Raw genomic sequence first — 18,061 nt, forward strand, 5'->3', positions numbered from 1 at the left:
ACTGGAGGAATATTACAGACACTGGAGTTCCTGATGGGTTCTGAAATCAGTCAGAGTCTAAGTTGTGACACAAACTGTGCACACACACTTTCTTTACACACAGAGTTGTCGCATTTGATCTAGCTAATGTCTGTACAGTTACTTTGCCAGTCTGGACCAAAAAAGCACAAAATGCAAAACACTCCAGGAGTCACATTTTTGCATACGCAAGGGGAAAGTAGACTTTGCTTTGTTCACTTACTGTAGCAGACACTTTTAGAACAAAATCTCCAAGTAAGTGGAGAATGAACCTCAAAGGCAGTGAAAAGCTCACCGTACAGGATATAAAACTGATTTTAGGACAAAAAGAGAAGTGATATCTTAGAAGGAATATCTATCACTCTTCCCTACTATGCCTTTAATCTGTGACTCTATACCTGGTCCTCCATATTCAGTATCTATGTCCTATCTTCTAATGGTTGCTCCAGCCTGCATGGCACAAAGCCAGGTATCTTTGATTCTCTCAGACAAGACCAGAATGCAGAAGACAGGGACTTTAATAGGTCAAGATGTATGGGTGCCCAGAATGCACCCTGAGCAAAGACCTCATAACTCTCAGTGGCAGATGGTGGCAAAAAAGTCCACTGGACGCACAATGTTCTCTTTTTTTCCAGACATGTGGTTACCAGACAGATAGAGACAAACACATGCAACCAGATATATAAATAAATGGAAGTGAAGCTAAGCAAAATGGAGGAGAAAATGACTACCTGCACGACCAAGATGACCATGCCTATGGTTCCCAGCATGTGCTTGTTATCATCCAGCCATTCCTCCACTTTCTCGAAACAGCCCTGAAATGGAATACATCTTGTTAAAAACAACACTCAAGAGATATTAATTTCCTGTGTGACAGAGGAATCATGTCACTTCAGATGCAGCATGTTTGGTCACCTAGAAAAACCCAACCACCTATGACCATTTTTTTCACATACAATGTATCTCTATATGAGATACAGCCTCGGATGAATGAACTACCATGTGAGGTGTTAAAACAGGAGAATTACCCATGAGGGATGACTTTTATATGCAGACTTATGGGGCACATGTGCACTTACTTAAAAAATATACGGATCTGGGTTCATTCGCAGGTCACCCACTAGCAGGGAGGTGGGGTGAAGGACTTAATGTTGGGTTCAGCTGCAAAGTGGTGCCCTTTCTGGAGTGTGGGTGCTGAGGCAGCATGTGAGTCTTAACTGTGTAGTGTGTGGCCGTCTCCTCTGGGCAGGATTACACACAGCCTCTTAGTGCTGTGCTTTCCCAGTGGGGCAGCTCAATGTCTGCCTGTTCTCATTTTGGCAATTATATTACACTTTTTAATCCCCTACTTTGGACCTGCTACAAACCAAAAGCCAAACCAATGGGAGATTAGACATGTAATGGGGGGAGATTGGTGAACAATGTGCAAGAAGCTGAAAAAAGGGCCTGTTCTCTCATACATAAAGGAAACAAATCAGATGAGTAGAATTAAGCAATAAGACAAAAAGTATAATTCTACTTTAGATTGTTATAAAATGTTTATGATTTTTGATCATCTCTGTCAAATGGATGTGGCTGATGATTCCACTTTGTTATATCGATGGACAGATTATGACAGAATGGGCCCCTGGACGGAGACATGTACAAGGTTTCCAGACCAATTGGGCACAAAATAACTGTTAACTTTAGGTTGTTGTTTCATTGAGAATAATTTGTGAGTCCTTATGGTTGTATCACATTTCTTTGTAGTTGTTTCAAGTGTCTTTGATGTCGTTTTGTGTCTTTTAGTAGTCATGAAGCATCGCTTTGTGGCCATTTTGCATCTCTTTGTAGTCATTTTGTTTCTCTCTGTACTTCTTTTTACATCTCTTTGCAGTTAGTAAGAGTCTCTTTGTAGTTGTTTAATTACTTTACGACAATAAATGTTTACAGTCACATCAAACAGAAGCTCTGCCTCAGGGGCCCTGCGACCAGTTGGGCCCATCTGCCCAAGAAGAGTCCTTTAATAGCATCATAGTTTTATCAAGACCAAGAATGAATCTGTGTATTTTTCAAACAGTATTCAGCGTTGATCCTGGGTACATTTCTGTCTTTATTCAAGTTTAAATGTCTGAATACTATTAATCAGAGCTTATGGTAACTCACCCTGTTCCAGAACATGTTTGTGGAGTTTTGCCCACAGTTCTGGTAATGCTCCTGGCAGCAGCGGTCAGGAACCACCTTCTCCTTCAGGGCCTCGTGCCAGTCGCTGTATGCTATCACACCGCAGCACTTCCACTGTGAATGCCACACACACATGTGACACAAAATGAGTTAATGCTGTCAGACCGTGGGGACTTCAAACTAACTTTAATGCAACAACTTCTGTAATTATTCCATTTGCTTAAGAGGACTGCAATAAAGAGCGACGCATACTTCAACAGCTAGTTTGGACTTTTAGTGCTGCATTAAAGCCAAGCCAGGAAATACATTAGCTTGAATATTTGCATTTATGTATTACCATCAGTCTTACGATTGAACATTCATGCTAATGTTTCTAATATGTAAAGCACGGTGAGTGGTCTGCCTACCTCTGCCTGGATGATGTTCCAGGCATTTCGCAGGCCGATGTTGTTCTCTGAGTTGTAGAGAGCCAGACCGTCCTTCAGATCCTGCTTGGCGTTCTCACTCACCTGGAGAAGTAAAAAACACCGACCTTAGTTAGAGACCATGGTTTGAAGGGGTTGTTTGAAGAAGTGTTAAACAAACTATGGCATCTATTATAATTTAAGAGGAAGCAGCTTGAGTGTTTGTTACAGCGCCTTCATGTTAAATGTCACTCTCACAGATGTATACAATAGCGATGGTAGCAAAGTGCTTTTAAGTGTTTTTCAAGGATTGATGGTGGATTTGTTCTTCATGAACACGATGAAAAAGGTACAATAGCAGGGTTTGACAGTTACTAGAATGTGAAGAAAGAAAATGCCACTTAATACTAACAAATTAGTGGAAAACGACAGCAGCTCTTTGACAGGTAACTTTTTTCTTGTCATCTGAAAATAACCCTGCTAAGGTGTCTCGGACTTGTGCACGACTACTTCAGTTCTGACATGTCATGTGTTGCTTCGCTAAACACACTTTGTTTCAACATGCCCATCAGCAGCATATCATTTTCCTCTTGACTGAACAGCAACAATATGCTCAGGGTGGTGCCATGTCTGATGGAGATTAATATCTCATCGGAAGTGTTAATGAGATACAAAATCAGAGCCTTAGTTCCCCTGCAGTTCGCTCCGTCCGTGGGGATTTGCTAACTGCCAGGACAGATTGAGAGTCTCTTCAGATACTGGGTAATTACTACTGGAAAAATGACATGCGTTGCCAGAACCTTTCTGTACATCTTCAGAAGTGATATTGCAATAAAAATAACACATTTGCTTTAATAGTTGAAGCTTAAGGCCTCAGACTGGTTAAGAATCTGGTATAATAAGAGAAGCTGTATCACGGCTGTCACAGCCCGACACAACAAGGTGTTTTCAGCTTTTCTTTCATTTCTTTACTCAGAGAGGGAGGACTGGTGTTCAACTAGACATCGCTTGGATGCTGCTCAGTATATCCTGCTATTGAAAAGAATGACAGACGCAGCTTGGTAGAAGTCAGCCTATTTATTACAACATATAAATGTTCTAGAGTTATAACGTCACTTGGCTAATTACCTGTTTAGCTCTGCGCTCTGTACACGGGAGACTTTCAACACCCTTTGATCGTACAGGAAATAGATTAAGCTTCAAATGAAGCGATTCAGTAACTCAAATGCTGGAAGAAAAAAACCCTCAAAACCCTGTTCTCTCAGCTGAATGAAGAAAAGTAATTGCTGAATTAAACATAAAAGTCAAACAGATGATTTTTTGTACAGTGTAATTAAAGTTTCCCTGGCAATAAAATGCTTTAGTAACCATTAATCATGCAAAACCAATTTCAAAACATATTCAAAACCTTTGAAATAAGATTAGTTTCGTTTAAAATCACATTCTTCTTTCTCACTCAGTAACTGCGCTGATGAAGAGGAGCATCATCTGCTTATTCCTCCTCAGGCCGAAGGGCTTCCATATCTGTTCTAGAGCAAGACAATGAGATGAAGAGCAGCATCATACATCTCTGCTTTTATTCTCTACTGTATCTTCTCCTCTCCATCTAAGTGTGCATGTGTTGCTCGCTCATTACTGAATCCTTGCACTAACACAGTCACTAGAGAGCAAAGGAGAGCCCCCGTCTACAATAAAAATCATCTTCCTAGTCGCCAATAAGTCTTTGAATCTCTTCTTTTTCATGTGTGGAAGTCTTTGTTAAAGCCTGAAATGAAACTTAATGATCTAGATTTACCGCTAACGAGAGGCAGACAAATGACTGCAGAGCAAAGAGGGATTTGATCATGCAACACTGACCCATTTTCTCCTTGCGCAAGGAACCCATACAAACACACACATTCTTTGTTCTATTAGCCTATTTTTTCTGATGAGGAAAACTAACTTCTTGACTGAAGCTTAGGTTGCTGCTACTGGAAATACTTTACAAATAACAGATCTAAGTCCTGATAACTTTTATATGAAAGCGGCCACGGGGCATGAGTTCCATTCCCTTTAGTGTGGCATATTGACGAAACCTTGAGACACGACTCATATTTCTCATTACATAGATAAGCTTGTGCTTTCCTCTGGGCAGACCAAGTCCACGCTCAGCAATACAGGACAGCACATTCATCACATACATCGTAAGTGTTCAGCTCAGGAAGGACGGTGAACACAGAGCAGTCAAAGAAAGGCAGAGAAACAGCCCACATGTGCAGGTTGACAGGGCGGAGGATTGAATGGGCTTTCTAGTCAAATTGGTCTGTTTTTTCTGTAATTTTGCACAAAAGCTGAGAACAGAGAGTGGGTGTTGGATTGTCTGATAAACACCAGCCTGCCTGTCACCTGGGACACGTTAATCATACAATACCACTAGCCAGAAATTGCCAAATGGCAAGGTATTAAAGTGGTTCTTCATCTCTATTTCTTTTAAGATTTAAGCAATACAATGATTTAAAAGTTACCAAAATGTCAAAAGCATATTTTTGGGTTTTATCTCAGAGGCACGGACACATTTCCAGTGAAAAGACTCCCTACTGTCAGATTGGGCCCAGATCCAGTGACGTGTGAACACTCCGGGGAGCAGGTACACTGGGACCTGTCAGTGTGCAGACATGGATACTCCCGATTCATTACTTGAGTGCACAGCCATTACTGAGCCGAATGATTCCATTAAAAAAATTCGGAAGGATTTGATGTTTTTGCTGCCGTTTAAATGTTGAATTTGCACCTTCAATCCAATGTTCCCGTTTGTTCTCCCGACAGGAAAGGTCACGTCTGTGCAGGTGACTAATCTGCCACAGAGTAACAAGTGTAGAGACATGTTATTGTACCCTGGAGTTGGTTCTTTTGTATTTCTTTCTCATTGGTTTTGCCTCAAAGGATGACTGGCTAACAACTGGTGTCTCAGAAGGCAGTTTGTATTTCTCACAAAACAACAGGAAGCAATGCTCGTTTGCAGTAGGTGTTGTAATGTGTGTATGGAAGAGCAATTAGAGCATTGTGTGAGTTTTATTAAGTTTTACCCAACTGTTATTCATCACTTTGAGCAATTACAATCTGCAAACGATTTTACAGTGTTTAATTCCAAATGAATTAAAGTCTCAGCAGTACAATTTCACCAAAGAAACATTGTAACAAAAGACTATCCAGGAGGTGTAGTAAACATATACTACTAATAAAGGAAACTTCTGTGAAATGAGAAAATGTTTACTTTTAGTATAATTTGTTTTAGCGTGACTACGTTCTGCCACTTTTTTGCACACTGACTGGAGCCTGCTATACAACACTGAGGGAGACCCAAGGCATAATGTATACAACATCTTGACTAACAATAAACCAAGCCCAGAAAATGTCTTAATTTAAACCTACAATATCTGTTGGTTTTTTGTTCATTTGAGGCACAACAGACATTGCTAAAGTGAAAGTGACAAAGGTTTTAAATTATTTACACATCCAGCAGATACAAAATAGCAGTATCATTTATTCTCAGACGTGTGGCTTGCCATTTGGTGCACACGTTCAGAATTCATCCTCCTGTGAGCTCTGGCTTTTAAGATAAGATAAGATAAGATGGACCTTTATTAATCCCCGTTGGGAAATTCAGGAGTTTAAGGAGCAACAGAGTGAGAGCGAACATCAGGACAGTACAGATTCACAGAAGGATAATACAATTCAAGATAAAACACAAATGATATACAGGTAAGTAACTGTTAGAACTGAATTAAATGAACATATATACTTGAGTCCGGATTGTTAACTCAATATACATGTATGTGTTCAGATACTAGTGCAGTATTTTTGGAGTTATCTCTGTCATTTCTATATGATCCACTGTGTTCACCGGCTAGCTGCTGACTTGTTCTAGAAGGTAGCTTAGCCTAAAAATGTGTGGAATCTTTTCCATAAAAGCAACTAAGCTTTATAATCCTGCCAATGGTACAGCGGGGGATAGGCATACATCGTGTGGGTATTTACAGTAAAAAAGAGGATTGTAGTTATTCCACATTTCCACTTTGCAGGACTACTCTTTTGCCGATTTTTATTCCCTACTCTTCTCACCTTTTCTCCTCTCTTTAATCTCACATCCAGTCTTTGAACATGAATCATTTTATGAAGTCTCAAAATGGTTACATCTTTCTGAACAAATTGTCACTTATTTTTCTTTATTGTCAGACTACACTCTCTGTTGTGCTTATTTTCAGTGAGCTTAACAACAGTATTAAAAAAGTGTTACGTCATAACCTAAACACTGAACTTCTAGTCCCAACCTTTGTTACATTATTAGCTTTTGAAGGATCAGCTCATGTGAACCCACACCAACCTTCTTTTCTACACCAAATGTGTTACATTCAATGTAATGATTCCTCTTTCCAGGGTGATCAATGCAATTCAACTCTATTTCACAATACGTCATGGGTCAAATGTATATTGTCAGGGCAAACTGGCTCTAATGTTCACATCCTTTGACTCTCGAGTACCCTGAGAACGGAACCTAACAATATTTTACTCTTGCTCTCATTGCTCAACTGGACAAGTGCGTTAGCTAACTGCCCGGAAAGTGTATTAAATGATGTGGAGAGAAACAGCATCACAGCCAGAGGTCCCCAACAGCACATCATTAAAAAGGATGCTTGATTCCCTCAGTTGCTCTGCAAGCCTGTGCCGGGGAGCCTGAGGCCAGGGCATTCGACAGAGCGAGGGGAAGACCTCACTACTTCTCTGTAATTGGTCTGGAAATAAATAAAGCTGGGCCAGGGAGTGAACATAATTCGTCCTGTAAACGAATGCAACACATGACTAGATATGGGTACTGGTTTGTTGGGTTGTTATTAAGATAAATCATGGGCGACTGTGGCTCAGTGGTATAGTGCGCTGAACTTTGAATCAGGGGGTAGCAAGTTCGAGTCTCACTGCAGTCAGCATGTCGTTGTGTCCCTGGGCAAGACACTTCACCCCAAACTCCTCGTGTGGGGATTTGGATAAAAGCGTCTAACAAGTGACATGTAATGTAATGGGTGTAGGATAGCCTTCCCTGCTCTCTAAACTATGCCCTTTTCACACATGCAATACGATTCTGAAATCATCTAAACATGACTTTACAGAGGAGCTATTTGTGAGAATGCACATTTTAGAATAATTTGGAATGGCCATAAAACAGACCTTACCCTGCCAGCTCCATTGTAGTGTAATGATAAAGCCAATGTGTGAATAACGCCGGTCATTGTATGAAAAGGTAGCAAGCAAATGGGCCTTTTCATGACAACGCTGTTGTTGTGAAACCAGGAGTAAACAAAAGGTGATAGGAAGGGTTATTTACACTAAGATGCCAAGAGAAATGACGACACGATTTTGGAGCGTCTTTCTGTAGGGTAATGTAATGTAACCCTTCCTGCATTCTGCACAATCTACCTAAACCAAATGTAGAATTTCCAGTAAGTGAGACGGCTTCTAAGAAGGGCAATCTACTGTTGTTCGATACATGTATGATTGAAGAAACGTGGGACAAAGAGCTGATTCTCTGGATATTGCTAGGAGTTTATACAAAACAACTGTCTCTAGTGACCTTTGTAATCAACCTTAATTCCTGCTCCATGACTTTCTCTTGACTCTGGCTTAAATTACAGGAAAAATGCAGGGACACCTCACCTTTGCCACATTTGCCCTCCCTTGTGTTCTTCCTCTTTCCTCTAACACCCTACACATTTATCTTCTTTTCCTTCCCTGCCATAGATATCTCACCTCCCTTTTTTTCTCACCTGTATCAACGTCCACCTCTACATTTTCCCCTTCTCCTAGCACATAGTGCTTCCCATTTGTGCTTACCAGTTTCTGCTTTCTAATTCTGAGCTAGAAAACCGGTGTTCAGCTAGGCGTGTTTGGCCGGCAGAGGCAGTAACAATGAGGTCACTGCATTTAAGACGGATGGCTGTAATCTGGTTTGTGGCCCAGCCATCTGCTGTAGTCAGCTGCTTGCTAACTGCAGGGCCTGTCTTTATTATACCACGGCCTCTACATGGCATTTAATCAGAGAGCTTAACACCACTGGGCTTTGGATGGAAAGAGGGGCTACCTACACATACCTGGAGGCAAGACTGCCGGGGTGAAAGAGAAGAGAGCGAAATTCTCCATTAAGAAGAAAGAGCAGAAGCTCTTAAGTAGGATTAAACTGGTGGAAATGCAGAAATAAGGAGAGGAAGAAAGTGTGACTAAATGAAAGCTGCGGAAAAATGTGTTCCACAGGAAAAACCAGATACTATATGTTTGTTTCTTTCCCACATCTCGTCGACAGCTTGTCACCCGGAAGGATCACAGTTTTTCATGATTTTAAGATGACCCATTTGAAAGACTAAAATATCTGTTTTACGCGCCGAAACACATTCAAAAGCTGCCAAATACTTTGTGTCTTCCAGACTTGTTAATAAATGCCTTGTGATTAGAAGATCAAACAGGAGAAGTGAATTAGTGATTCCTCTGATCACAGCCTGTAGCATAGGATGAGGAGAGCCTCACACAGCATACTATATCTCACTAGGGAGAGGCAAGTCAAGAGGAAGGGAAAAAAAACACGGCAATGTCTGAAGGCCTTGCGTGACAGACACATACTGTCCTTCAACCAATCTTGACGTTCCTGACATATAATGCAGTCTGAAAACACTGACATACAATTCCCTGAAATGTGCAGGATGTCTTATATGGAGGCCGTGTAAAGACGCCATCTCCAATAAGATATACAGTAATTTGCTTCTATTACTTTTCTTTTCAATGACATTGGAAGACCAATAAAGGGAAATATATTTGGATTGCGATGGTGGTTTCACATCCCATTAAGTCTAAGCCAGGATAAACACTGTCATTTGGCAACATGAGGGAAACATAAAATATGGTTGCAATTCACTGGTGTGAATGAGGCAGTTCTACCCGACTAATGCCCTCCCCCGTACTAATGCACACTCATTTGATTTGACATTAAATAAATTCTCAGCCCACTTGGCTATCTTTTCCAAACTTCACAGGCAGTGGAAAAGCGCTGCTGTGAAGTCAAGGGTGTCTCCATTTAAATTCCACATCAGGTTTTGGAGTTTATTTTTTTTCAAAGTTAAGCCTGTAATATTTTGGAGATAAGGCAACAGACATTATTTACTCCTGACAGGGTTTGCCTCCGAGACCTAAATCTGAGAATGGATCGTCTGCTAAATGAATTCCTTTATCTGCCTGAGAGACTAAGTTTGAGCAATAACCTCAGAACAAATGAGCGAGAATTAGCTCGCGCCCCACGGGCCGGGCAGCATCAAGATAATGTAAATAGACGGATCTATCTACTACGACGTGTCCTTGAAAACAGATAAAAAGTCTTGAGTGCTATTCCCACACAAGACATTTGTCATGTTACGATTTAAACATTTGTCTATGTGATGACACATGGAGAAGAGTCTGTTTGTTGAAAGTCTCTACAGCTTTACATATCGTCATCTGTTTTAACCACACAGACATTCACCTGACTCAAGCCCATGTGGGGGTCATGGGAAATGTGGTTGGGGCCAATTACAGGGAGCCAACTGGTGGGATTTGGCTGCATTTTATGGCCTAACCTTTGACTGCAGGATTAGTGGCTGAGTGAAGATATTCAGCCTCCTGCATGAGAAACAACCACAGAAAACAGAGTGAACTAAGATACCCGGAAGCAACCGGAGAAGAGAGTTTATCACACTAACACCTTATTACTTTGTGTAGCTTTTGTGCGTCTGTTCGCTTTAAGACATGAATGTACGCCTGACAGCTGATGCATTGCATGTACTGTACACCTTAGGGGTAAGCTGTAGAAATAGGCTGGTAGGCATAAAGAAAATGTTACAGAGTGAAGAGCAACAATACCATACATTAGCTTTAACATCCATAACATGGTAAGCCAAATGAACTTACCTTATCTGAGTACACGAAGAACAGGATGAGCAGTATCAACTCTGCCAGGAGGATTATCAGCAGGACAATGAAGAACTGTCAGACAGAGAGAGGGGAAGGGGGGCTTGATTTAACATTGCTCTGACAGTAGTGTTGATCTACCTACTAATGCTGATACAAACATGTTGAATATTGTATCCGAGAGTCATGTGCATTTTTCAAAAGTCTCTGCCTTGTGTGATTCAAAGAGCTTTTTATTGATACTCTCACGTCAAATAAAGTCAATTTAGGGTAAAGGAATAGTTCTAAAATATGCATAATGCTCTCTCAAGAGTTAGATGATACTCATGTATGGTTAACATGAAACGATGTTAGCGTAGTTTAGCTAGCTAGCTAGCTAGTTTGACTTAGTCCAAGGGTAAAAAAATGGGCCTATCAGCACCACTACATTTCACTAATTAATACTATATATCTTATCTGCTAAATATATACAAATTGCAAAAAAGACACGTCATTTTATGGGGTTAATTTGCTAGACTTGAGTCTCTGTTGGTTGCATGATAATCTAATTGACAATAAAACTCCAGGATATCTTCACGCTGCCAAAAAAAAAGCCTTCCACTTAAACAAACAAGATGTAATGTTTTAATAAGTGAGCTCCTGGGGTGCTGCTACCAGTTCCTGTGTTTGCGGTAAACTAATCCAACTGACTACCAGCGGCAAGAAAGAAAATGAACATATTTTCAATATTTTAAACTACAGCAAATGTTCAGCTAGTGTGCAGGGAATGTGTGATTGTAAAACAAAGTGTTTAAAGTAGATAATGGAAGACGGAAAATAGAGATTAAGAAAAAGGTGGGAAGAAAAAAGGGGAATCTACTGTAAGTGCTGGAGGGCATGTGAACGTGTGAGAGGAAGGAAATAAGGCTTAATAAACCCCCCAAGATTCTCTCCCAACACAGCCTTGCATCTCATCTACTGTTGTCCTCACCCTACTTGACTCCACTTCAGCTCAATATTTACCAAGCTTTTGTGCACAGCATGGGATGAGGCTGTGCACAAACCCAGATTCTGGAAAACCCATTTATTACAAACCCATATAGAAAGAAGCGCTTAGACTATTATTTGTGTCAAGGCCCAAATGAACAACAGTTTGATGTTAGTCAACCATCTGGGTTGCCAGTTCAGCGTATTGCTGTTATCACTTCACAGTTGGTTTGTCACATTCTACTGGCGCTGAAAGGGACAGCTTCTGTACAATAAATTGGTGGTGCTTTGATGGCATAAAGTGAGAAGGTGTCTGTATTTATTCACACACAGCTTTGTGTGTATGTTCTAATTTGCTAGCAATTCACACTTTGAGGTTTTAAAGAGCTTCAGTCAGATATTTTAGTGTTCTCTCTCCCACTTTTTTTTGCGCTACAATTTGTATCAGTAAACACTTTTTGGCCGCGAAAAAGAGAGACTGAAAATGTACCGCAAAGGATGTCTAGCCTTTGAATATTGCTAATCCAGAGTGAGTTGTCCGCAGAGTATCTTCAGAGATAATGTTTCAAGGTAAATGCTCAGATCTGTTTGCTGCGGGAGATCTAAACCCACTCTGATGTTTCTATATATCCTGCACTCCCCCACCACACACACCCAAGGGTGTATTTAGCGGGACAGATGGACTGGGGATAAAAAACAACAATGACTTGCATACACCTTTGTATTAAATAATTATCAAGGCTAAACGTGAAAAGCTGATATACAGATGTCGAAAGAGACTTAATGAGAAGCATAAAAACATTTTCCATTAAGCTGCTATTTGTTATATTATATGCTATTCTGCTCTCTTCCTCTCGCTGCTTCACACCTGTTAGGCAGGTGGAGGAAGCCATGTCGAACACTCAGGATTCGATGGAGCTTTTGACTGATGCCGGAGCTTCAAGGGATTGAGCGGTTTGTGATGTTAAGTACCAAGAGCCCCAACTCCACTTCTCATAAAAGTTTCCCTTTCTTTCTTTCTTCGCAGTGCTAACTTCATTCCATTGGTTGAACTTTTATAATTAACTTGCTCAAGATAAAACACCTGTACAACTATGCGACAAAAGTGCAATGAGGAGACTTTGCAAGGAATAATAGAACATCCCCAATATTGAGCTCAGAAGTATCAAGAGCTTTCAGCGCGCTTTGTACATTTGGTAATTCAACCTTGTGGTGACACAAAAGGCCTCTTGACTGACAGCTTTCTCTGGGATGTGTCCAGAGTCATTGGAATGACACAAATGCGTTGGTGTTCATTTGCAGAATGGGAGATTCACACTGCTCTTTAATTGTCCATGAGAGTCCCTGAGGTTTGACACAATGCAGACTGAACCCGTCCTGTCAGTCGCCTACCTACGCCGGAAGACAAACACAGATACACCGCTGAGTTCTCTCTGGCCTGTGACCAGTGTGGGTGGGTGTGTAGACACATATGTGAGAGGCTGTCTCCACAAGACATTTCCGTCAATATTTGCTTGGGGAATGTGAAAATATTCAAAGGAGGAGAGAAACAGTCAGAGAGGAGTCACAGTGTGTGAATGTATTTATAAGAAGAAAGCAATCTGAGGTTGTCTTATTTATAATGGGACATTGCGTAGGTATGTAAATTAAACTCACGCTCAGAAGCAGGCACTTGTTCTCCTTGATGGCACCCAGGCAGCCGAGAAAGCCCGTTACCATGACGATGGCTCCGATGGCGATGACCATATTGGCAGCGGACAGTGAGGGGAATGAGGGCGAGAAGGTGGCGAAGCTGCCCTGCGACACAGAGAGCCAGATGCCCACGCCCAGCAGCCCGCAGCCACATAACTGAAAGGCAAGAGATAAGAAAGAGTTAGGACACCAACAGTAGATTTTCATGGTTAGCTTCAGGAGTGATTATTACGAACAAGTACAATTTAAAGATCGCCCCTTCAAGATTTGCTTATAATGACAGACCTTTTAGAAAAATTACAGTAGGGTTGGGGTAGGTTATCTCTTAATAAAAACAAAAAAAGCCCAGTGCAACAGGCGCTATTGCCCACATAGTCACAAAAACACGAAAATCAAAAAGGTTTACACCAATTAAGACTAAGATAAGCAAATAACAGCCCTGCAGGAGATTAGCAAAAATTGGACTCGGGCCGTGCTTATTCTGCATGTGGGAGCTGATAACGCTGAACCCAGAACAAACATAGATGTAATTACTGCCACCTTCAAACATTTAAAAACGTTCCCAAAACGACCTGCAGTAGATTTGAGGTTCATCTAGAGCAGGGGTTTTCAAACTTTTCTTTCAGGCACCCCCTTTGGAGAAATAAAAGTTGGCCCCCCCCAACACAAATAGTCACGTAATGGGCCAAGTTAACATTTATTAAAATACATCAATATGAACGTGAGCATTCCTTTGCTAGAACAGTAATAATAAAACAATGCTCCATAAGTCTGTGTGCTAAAAAACAAAAACATAATACAAATGTGCAATCCCTTTGCTAGAACAATAAGTTATAATACTTTGCCACTTTGCAATATGTGCAAACAAATGAAAAGAAAGAAAATGCTGATATTTGGCATTAGTGGCTGCAATGAGCCTGTTTTGCACTGCACATTTCTTCAAAACGGGGTTGCAGGCTCAGTGGCGGCACCAGAGATTTATTTTGGGGTGCTGTGGGTAGCTTGACGTTTCATAGAGGGTGCTCAAACATTTAGGGTTTCCCATTAATGTACCGGTCGCTACAGTGGAATGTTCTACTGCAACATTCCCCACGCACATACACCGTGTACCCACGACTGTTACAATGAAGGCTCGATAATCAGCTCACGGCATATAGGTGTAAGCAGAGGTAAAGTGCTATTTTATAGGCGGTGTGTGGACCTCACATAGTTGCATGTGAGTTGTTTTTTAAATATTGAAGTTAAAAGCATCAATCTGGTGCACTTTGGGAGGAAAATGAAGAGATCTATGATACATCTCTCAACACCCATTTGAAACAGAACTGTAAACAGATTGACTATTTCTTACAAATTACATTTTTGCCGGGGCCTAAGAGAATGAAATACCCAAAGAAATCTCGAATGAGGTAAAATATGGCACGGCACCATGGTAAATCATCGCAGCGTCACCCTTTCTACCTTTCTATTCCCACTGCTCCCCTTTTCTTTCCCATCTTCGCACCACAGAACACTTGCCTGTCAGCAATATGTGCAAAACCTGCCGTGCATGCAAATAAACACACACCAAAGCACACACTAACGTGTGCACACACAGTCATCAGCAGTTAGGAGTTATGAATACATCCCTGCTTCCTTTTGTTCTTTCACAACAAATTAATGAATCGACCACACACAGCGCTCGTGATCAAAATCGGACAACATGTAACTGATGAATAGCACAACAAACATTGAGATGTGCTGCAGCACTTTCACAACAAGTGATAGCACAATTCTGCTGATCAGCTGTGTCACATTGCAGGCAAACTAAATGACTAAATGGCACATTACAAGTCCACCAAACTCAAAAGCGGCTCTCAGAGATGTCTGGGGATGATGTGGAAGGCAAACATTGGGGTTTTAAATGCAAGCCTGACAAGGTGGTGGGGGATGCATCAGGTCTAATGAGTCCTATAGGATCTGTAGGTACATAAACTGAGTTGAGAGCAACCCCATCTCCAGTGTCAGAGGAGTGCAGTGACTTTCTAAATAACCCATGACCTTTGTGCAGCTGACCTCCATGAGGGACATTGTTTCAGTAGGTGTACCTCAGGGATTATGCTTTCCCTGAAAATAACAAATCTTCTAACACTTTCCCAGGAATCTTAAAAAAATTACTGTTTTGTACTGTTTGTAGTATAACATTAGCTACAGTCAAAACATTAGTTATATATTTCAAGCAACGCACAAGGACACAATATGAAGTAACCTGAAAGTAGTGAACTTCACTGCATTAGTGTTTATTATTGGCATTCATATTTATTAAGGCAAACAATTGCATTTATGTTCATCAACTTTAGAATTAACATAATATAAACTTTAACTTTGCATTTAACTTCCCTATACTGTAGCTGCAGGGAATTTGAAATGCCAAGTTCATTGTCTGTGATTTGCTTGCTGAGAACAGCTTCATTTAAGTGATATTTAACACCTTTTCATTTAATAAAGAAACCGAATTCATGAAATGTGTCTTTCTTTTAAATTTAGATTGACATTTTCTGCTACCATTTAGTTTGAATTGTTAGACTAACAAAGTAGGTAACTGTTTTGCTGCTGAGTTTTGCATCCCTGCAAAACTTTGTGAAGTGCATCCACTCAAAGAACCACATTTACATATGTTTATAGTTATACTTATATTTTTAAAGAATACCACCCTAGAACATTACTCGTTTTTTTAGGTGTGTCTAATATTACATTTCACAAAAAATTGAATGAATACACATGCTCTCCTGAAGGCACTGAGATGACAAGCTGCAATTAAAAGTGAGGACACGGAGAGAAAAATAATCAAGGCTGCATGTGCATAGATGACTCAGGGTAGATAAAAGGTGCTCAAACTCTAGCACTGATAGACAATGCTGCGGGTGTGATCTTGTGAATGATTGAAGTAGGCGCTCTAACAAACAAAGTCTGAGTGCTGCTGTCAAGGTCGAAGGCAAGTGGGGCAGCAAATAAGCCCGCCCTGCAGAATCTGAGAGAAGGACACTCGTTTAGTCACATACTGTATATATGACGGTAAAGTTGCATTGGATTCATCACCCAGAACATAAGAGTGGTCTGACCACTCGTGAGAGGGGGAGAGAAAGAGAGGAGCAGCAGTGTTGTACGACATTCAATCATCTATAGTCTAAATAATTCAGAGGCGACTGTATTAGCTGGGAAGCACCCGATGGCCCTTTTGTGCAACCCTAATTAAAAAAAGGAGAATGAATACGTCAATTGAAAAAGCTGGTAAAGGTCATGTCCCTATAGTGCAGCTAATATACATAAAGCCAGATTATGTAAAGCGTGAGGAATGGTTCAGAGGAAGCAGGGGAGGAATAGAACTATGGCAATAGGCCAGATAGAGTAGGACTTAATGCTCGCGAGGGGAACACAAGGTGGTTTAAGAGTCCAGGTAGGGAGTTATAGAGCGCTTTCGCTTAATTGTGTTTAATGCCCAGTAAAGGGAGCTTGTCCAAGTGTGTCGTGCTCTTAAGTGACCGTGAAACCCCCCAGCCCCTGCTCAATCTGTCTGATCTGAGGCCACGAGCAGTAATCTCTGCCCTGCTTCTACTAACACTACGACCACAACAACAACAACATTAGACCTTTGTGAAGGGGCCACAGAAAATACCTCCAGTATAAGCTCTTATCTCTTTCATTGTCTGACCTTGGATTGTGCGACTTGGGCTTGACCCCCAGCCTTTACACTGAGCTTTTTATCTACTTCTAATTGTGGGGCCGCCATGTTTTGATATCCCATCTGCAGGGAAGGATCAAGGAATCCCCAAATAGCAGCAAGGCTTGTAAACAGTCACGGAGAAGGCTTACTATTAAGGCAGTCATTGCTAATACATCAATCAGACATGTAAAGTACATGCTGCAGGGGTACGATTAACTGAGTGGGTGGAAAAAGGAACTGGAAAAAGGGACATGGATATACCAAAATAGCAGTTTATGCATCGTGTTTCAATTCACTGGTGGTGTGAACGATGTGACGCAAGTCAATGCAAAAACTGGTGCAATTACTTTTCTGATCTGACAATAGTGCTCGCACCCAGTATCTGCTTTCTAGTCACTCCAATCCCCAAGTTCTACTAACCTTACTGCTGCTTGCATAACATTATTTGTCGTCGATGCAACTACAGTAGACCCAGTGTGATTCTACGCGGCAATTAATAAATCTGTGCAGCTTGCACGGTTGCTCTGGGCTATTAGTCAGCTTTTACAATCCATGTACTGTATGCAACTTAGTAGAGCAGAGACCTATCATTACAAAACTGAGGTTGACAAATGACAGGTAGCCAGGTTCACTTCCATTCAAATTTGAAAAGGCTTCAGTGAGGGTCCTTTTTTCAGCTTTAGAATTTCAAATATGTATTCCTGGAAGAAGCTATTCAAACAAAGTATCTGTTTTATCTGGTTAAAATCCCAATGCATTCATGAGGCGCAAAGATGTTTGAGGATGATAGGAACATATCTTTCAGCCGTGATAATGAAACACGAATTGCAGTGTGGAGCACAGAACCTACTGAAAAAAAGTGAACAGCACCTCAGACAGAAGGGAGGTAAGATGGGCCTGTAGAAATCTACTTGCTGCGGCTTTTTGGTTTTCAATAAAAACGAGTAAGAAAGAACTGCGAGACTGTCTGACTTTTCGTAGGCGTAAAATATTTTGAGAGCACCTCCAGGACTGGACACATTTAGGTCGATTTTCGGAACGTGAACTGTGGAAAAAGCGACCAAAGGAGACAGAATTTAAGAAGGAAAGAAGAGCAACATTGACCTTCTGGTGGAGGAAATTGAAAGACATGAGGTGTGACACTATTCCGTGCTGT

The 18,061-nt window shown here is 41.0% G+C and overlaps 1 protein-coding gene across 5 annotated transcripts in view; it reads right to left on the reverse strand.

The window, feature by feature from the left end:
- tspan9a (tetraspanin 9a) overlaps positions 1-18,061 on the reverse strand; it is a 211,111-nt gene that overhangs the window by 6,134 nt on the left and 186,916 nt on the right. For all 5 annotated transcript variants that reach the window (XM_079680012.1, XM_079680011.1, XM_079680010.1 and 2 more), the window contains 5 exons: positions 13,170-13,361; positions 10,548-10,622; positions 2,589-2,690; positions 2,164-2,295; positions 750-833 (listed from right to left, as the gene is read on the reverse strand). In XM_079680012.1, coding sequence (XP_079536138.1) covers positions 750-833; positions 2,164-2,295; positions 2,589-2,690; positions 10,548-10,622; positions 13,170-13,361 — 585 coding nt within the window. The remainder of the gene's footprint in view (positions 1-749; positions 834-2,163; positions 2,296-2,588; positions 2,691-10,547; positions 10,623-13,169; positions 13,362-18,061) is intronic.

Source organism: Notothenia rossii (assembly GCF_949606895.1).
Source record: "Notothenia rossii genome assembly, chromosome: 5".
NCBI lineage: Eukaryota > Metazoa > Chordata > Actinopteri > Perciformes > Nototheniidae > Notothenia > Notothenia rossii.